Source organism: Porites lutea, chromosome 2 (genome assembly GCF_958299795.1).
Source record: "Porites lutea chromosome 2, jaPorLute2.1, whole genome shotgun sequence".
Lineage (NCBI taxonomy): Eukaryota > Metazoa > Cnidaria > Anthozoa > Scleractinia > Poritidae > Porites > Porites lutea.
The window spans coordinates 24,262,556-24,268,836 of NC_133202.1; the positions used below are offsets into that span (position 1 = coordinate 24,262,556).

The window sequence follows — 6,281 nt, forward strand, 5'->3', positions numbered from 1 at the left end:
AAATAATAAAAAAATATTAAACATTGATCTTGATAAAAATAATAATAATAGTGCAGCAACAGTTGGAATGGTAAATGAAATTAATACAGCAACAGTTGGAATTGTAAATAAAAATTTACCTTTTATAAAAAATTATGTTTATAGAAAATATTTTGATCATTTTTTTGACTTTAGCGATTCAAACAATTATGTTATAAATAAAAATTCATTTGGTGTTGTGTTTAATGCTTTGTCCTCTATTACAGGAAATTCTGCACAAAATATTACATTTCCAAGTAAAACAATGGATAACATATTAGAAACTGGATTAAGAATAAATGATTATAAGATATCTTTTAAACCACCAATTAAAAATACAAGTTACACTTTATGTATTGTTTTTTCTCATTTTAAAAGAAATAATTTTCATATAACTAAATATGATGTAACTAATGCAAATTCAAGACAACAACTTTTATTTTTATACTATTTATACGCAAATCGTGCACTAAACATAAATATTGGTAATGTAAGAAAAAATTTAGCAATACCATCTAGTTTTAGTGGAAAAAAATAGTTTTATGGTTAACAGAAAGTATTAGTGATAATATTACAAAAGTTAATATAAGTAACTATTCCGCAGACTTAGACGCTAATATTGTAAGAACTTCAGCTAACCTTGAATTTGAATTTTCGTGTAAAGATTCAGTGATAGAAAAATTTATGTACTCTCCAAACTTTTACGACATTGACTCCCCAGTACATCATCATATATTACTACAAGAAAAGATAAACGGAAATTATGTATTATAGACTAAACTAAGATTATATACATAAAATAATAAAAAATGAAAGATATTTTTGATTTTAATCACATAGACCCATCTCTATCAAAATCTGATATTAAAACAATAAAAGATTTTTACAGTTACTACCATAAAAAATATTGGTGTTTTAAGAGGTCTTATAAATCTTATAAATTTCTTGATAATTGTTTTACAATCTCTGGAATATGTTTAGTTGCAATAGGAACTATTACTGGGGGAATTACACTTAATCCTGTTATTCTCGGAGTAATAAATGGAGCTGGTATTATTATGACTGGAGTTGGAAAAAAACAAAATTATAAGAGGAAAATTGAGATGACAAAAATTGCATACACCACTTATGAAAAAGTTCTTGTTGAACTTCGAGCTGCGCTTAGAGGAGATGAATGGGATAAACAAAAATTCGTAGATAGAATGAAACTAATAGATGATATGATAATTGATCAATCTCCTGAACCGGATAAATTTGAGATTAAATATAATAATAAATTTAATCAATAGTTTCAATATTTTATTTTAATATTGAAACTTATTAATGATAATATAATTTTTCTTTTATTAAAAGTTTTTTAAGCTTTTTATAATCATGTTTTGAGTATAAATCTTCTTGTTTCTTTTCTTGTTCTTCATTCATTGTAAGACCATAACCTTCAGCAAAATAAGCATAAGAATCTTCTTCTCTTTTATGAAAATAAAATTGTTCTGGTGCATCAGTTTTTTCAAGAAAACTAACTAATTTTTTAACCTTTTTTCCTATTACAGGATCTTCAACCTCAATATAAATTTTAATTGGAATATATTCATATGTATCATGTTGAAGATATTTTAATAATCTATTAAAAACAAAAATATCTTCAGGATATTCTCCATCACCATGCATAATATTAACAATTTCTTTAAAAGGTATTTCGTCTTCTTCTTCGTTTTCTTCTTTGTTATCTTTGTTGTCTTCTTTGTCCTCTTCTTCGTCTTCTTTGTTATCTTCTTTGTTATCTTCTTTAATAATTTCTGCAGCATTAAAACTCGTTAATTTTTCTCTTTGTTCAAAAGTGTAATTTTTTCCATCATTAAGACCAAGAATACAACCTGTATCTTCAATTAATTCATCAACCATATAATGTAAAACACTTGGATGAAGTTTATATAAAATTTCACAAATTTGTTCTAAATTTTTTAAAGATCTAGGATTAATTTCAATATGCATTTTTTATCTATTAATTATATAATAATTGAATAAAAATGATAAAAACTATTGTTAATTACGTTAACTTTTACTATCCTACAATTAAAAATATAAAACAAACAGAAGATATTATAAAAACAGCATTAATATATCGATTTTTATACGAACATTATGTAAAAGATTATATTTCACTTGAAACAATAATATATCATTTAGATATTTTACCTCTTAAATCTAATAGTTCGATAATCAAAAATCATTTAATATTTCATAGAGCGTTTAAATCTTTTTACAAAAATTACAAAGCTGGAAGAGGATGTGTTTATGTATTTGATTCTCCAATAAAAAGTGAAGTTCTTGGTTATCTAACTGGTATTTTATATTGGATTTTTAATAAAGGACTAAATTAATATATTTATGTTTGAAGTATTTCATTAAAATTTTATATTAATCACATAATATAAAATTATTTTATCAGTTCTTTATAAGTTTCCCACCAACTATCATAAGTTTCTAAAGTTTTAGGACTTATTTTAAGCACTAAACTATTATACTTTTCACACCCCATTTCATCCAAAATTTTTTTTATCACGTAATTAATACTTATCATTCTCTTTCTAAAATATTGTTTGTTAATATGAACCATAATGTAATTATCTATTTTTAATAACCTGTTGTAAAGTTCACATTTTTGTTCATCAGAAAGATTTATTAGTTTAGAAATCTGATTAACCTTTTTATCGTAGTAATACTTCCTGTGATAAATACTCTTTTTTCTATAATGTACCCTATCATAATCTTTCACATCATAAAATCCTAATACATATCCGTTTACTGTTCCACAATTGTAACATATTTTTTGACCAAAATCAATAAAAAAAGATTCTGTATTTTTACAGCCTAAACATGAAGCTACTTTTGTCTTCTTAACCCCCTCACTTTCTTCTACTTTATAATTATGTAAAATATTGAGATATTTTTTTATTTCTTCTTCTGTATATGACATTTATTATTTCTACTTGTTACATCTTAAATCTAATATTTTTCTCTAATAGCTAGAGTATGTATTTGGTCATTTAACACATGTCTCTTATCATCTCTATTGCTTAGAGCTACTTTGTTAACCTCTTTAGAATATATATCATGTTTTTCACTTCTTATTATTTTCATCTTTCTCATTTCTTTTTCACCAGAAAATAAACATCTAACATAATCATCAAATATTATTGACTTTTTTACCACATTTTTTTTTATTCCTTTACACTTTTTTAACTCTTTTTCACTTTCAACTTTATAACTGTATAGTTTAGGTCTTAATCCAACAAAATGAGTTATCTGTTTTCCTGATGCTTCATCCTTAAACGCGCCAATTACTTTTTTGTTAACTCCTGTTAATATACCAGAAGGATGATCTGATGGATAATCGCTAGTATCAAATTTATCTTTTACATCAAGACATATATCTTTATAAAAATCTTTTGTTTTAATCTGATACATTAGACTGTCAGTATCTGTAAACAATAACTCAGCTTTCTTTCCATATTTATCTTTGATATAATTATAATGAAAATCAAACATTAAAGTTTTTGATAAGTCTAAAATTGCTTGACCAACATATACTGGTTTATTAAAATACACTTCTGTCCGCTTCATATGAATAGCAATAAGATTTCGATCAAATATTGTACATCTGTCAAAGTTTGGACGACTTGATAGTTTTAATGCTTTTTTACGATCATCAACAAGTACTATATTTTGACGCTTTCTAATATTTTCTATTGTTTTACCAAAAACTGAATTGTTCATTAGTTTAAAAAAGTCTTTCTCAAAATTGTTTGCAGCACATTTTCGAAGTTCTGTATTTTTTCTTATATATGGTTCCATCCAAGGAGATTGGTAAAATGATATTCCTCGATGTACAGCAGTAATTTTCACACCTAACTCAAGACATTGTCTAAGAGCTCTGTAATGAATAACATAATTTTTTCTTGGTTTAAAATGACATATTAGTTTTTCAACTCCATTAACCTTCATTAATTCAGGTGCAAGAGGATAGTCATTATGAAGATCCCATAAGTCTGGTGGATACTCCAAATCAACTTCAAAAATATATCCCTTCTTACCAGTATTTGCCATACTATCATTTGTTTTTTCTAAAATTTCTACCACCTTTTCCACTGTAATATTTTTCATCATTTTAAAACCATGTGTTGGTAAATTCTGAGACATAGCCCAACCGTAAAGATTGTTTGCGTCCAAATATTGTATAAATGATGATTTCTTTTCAGGATTATAATTTTCCATATATTTATTATTTGCTTCTGCATACCTTTTTGATATATGTGTTATTCCACCACGAATACCTTTCTCAAACATCATTAACATATCATAGTCATGTAATAATTCTAAACGTTGACCTGTTGTTTTTAGACATGCATCCCAAGCTAGACCTGGAGATGTGAAGTAATGAGCTGGATCTAACTTGTAGTGGTGGAGACAAGTTTTCCTAAAGTTTTCAAACACATCTGCCAAAAGCATTACATCAGATTTTAAATAAAGATCGTGATAGTCTCTTATTGTTTTACACCCAAATGTATTCCAGACTTTAATCGCATGTTGGTAATCTTCATCACTTATATCTTCATCATTTAGTTTTGAATAAAACCCCTGTTTTGGTGGTAATTGTTTTTCAGATAATTTATCAACTGATGATACATAGTCATAAGGAAAAACTCCTTTACGAGTTAGTAATAAAGTATTATTCTTAAAAGTATGTTTTGTAATATGAAAATCATCTTGGGTTAAATTTGAAACAAGATTGGCTAGTGATGTTTGAAGAAATTTAAATGAGTCAACAAATCTGATTTCAAAATTTATTGGAATAATATCACCATTAATATGTTTGTACTCTCCAACTTTAATAGATTTAGAAAATGAAAGATATTTTTCTTCAGTAGATGGAATACAACTAAGATTACCATCTATTTTAGCAAGTTGTTTGATAAATAGATGAGCATCATAACCCTGAAGATTGTGAAATATAACTGGTAATATTCTTGGTTTTTTACACATAAGATTACATTTGTTATGTGCTGCACCACGGTACTTACCTGTAAAATGACAATGATCTCTAACTTTATCTTTACCTAATTCACCACTACAAATATGACAATTAACCGCATTATTAAAATCTTTATTTGATTTTTCACTCATTACTAAAGGTTTTGGTTTACAATAAAAATCTTCATATATCCCTTTAGTCATTTTTGTAAGTTTTTCTACAAATATTTTAGCAATATCTTCATCATCTGATTTTTTTGTATAAATGATTGGTTTAATTCTTTTATTAACAATACCCTTTGTATAAAAACAAAATCCTGATGGTTCATGTTTTTGATAGTTATAGTTGTAAGAATCTTTAGGATTGGGAGAACAGCTATTCATTGGTTTAGTAAAACATTCAAAATCTGCATATACAACAAAAGGAATAGGAAGTTGTCTATCATAGTTATTAAAATGTAAAGTTTTGTTTTTTTCTGGCATTTTTACAAATGCTGTTTTATTACTAGAACAATATTTAATATGTTTATCTAATAATTCTGGTTTTGTAAAATGACAAAAACATCTCTTACAAATATGAATTGGTTCATTTGTTCTTGAAGTAATTTGACTACGTACAAGACGGGAAAAGTTTTTAATTAGTGAATAATGAAATTTACCATCTTCTTCATACAAAAATAAATCAATGGTATTTTTACAATCTTTCTTTACCTCTCTCAAAGGATAAATAAACTCTCCATCATTTGAAAAAACATTTATTCCTGGAAGATCTGGATTAAGTTTTTCAAATTTGTTAATGTCTTTTACTTTCATTGGAAATGTAATTCCTTTAGTATTAAGATCATTCTCATACTTTTTCAAATCTGTAAATCGACTATCATTCTTTTCTCTTGGATGAAGATAACGAAGTACTGACCAAATAAAACATTTATTATCTTTATTTCGAATACTAACAATTGCTTTTTTTCTCATAATCCAATCTGGAAGAGAAATATAAGAAGAACCTTTCATTGGTTTTAATTCAGTTGTATGAATATCTAATTGAACAATTTCTTTAAAATACCACCCACTACCATTTTGTTGATAAATAGATATTTTTTCACTAATCTCTTTATAACTATTACTTAATATATCTTCTTCATCAGTTGATTTAAAATTATTAAAAGTACTAGAATTAAAATATGATTTATCTTGAATATATAAATATTTATTACCATCTTTTTCTTGTTTTT

General features: G+C 25.6%; 1 protein-coding gene across 1 annotated transcript; it reads right to left on the reverse strand.

The window, feature by feature from the left end:
• Positions 1-3,024: 3,024 nt before the first annotated feature.
• Positions 3,025-5,202, reverse strand: LOC140925884 (uncharacterized). The gene is made up of 3 exons (XM_073375725.1): positions 5,100-5,202; positions 4,319-4,514; positions 3,025-3,679 (listed from the first exon to the last, which is right to left on the reverse strand). Exons 1-3 carry the CDS (start codon positions 5,200-5,202, stop codon positions 3,025-3,027), a joined length of 954 nt encoding a protein of 317 aa, XP_073231826.1.
• Positions 5,203-6,281: the final 1,079 nt, after the last annotated feature.

Bases quoted from the DNA above. Each gene is read 5' to 3' on its own strand.
- LOC140925884 (XM_073375725.1), bottom strand. From the start codon at position 5,202: ATGAGTGAAAAATCAAATAAAGATTTTAATAATGCGGTTAATTGTCAT. The intron at 4,515-5,099 runs GTAAGTACCGTG...TGCTTTTGGCAG, and splicing joins AGATCATTGTCATTTTACAG to ATGTGTTTGAAAACTTTAGG. The intron at 3,680-4,318 runs GTATGCAGAAGC...AAACTTTGACAG, and splicing joins ATAACACATATATCAAAAAG to ATGTACAATATTTGATCGAA.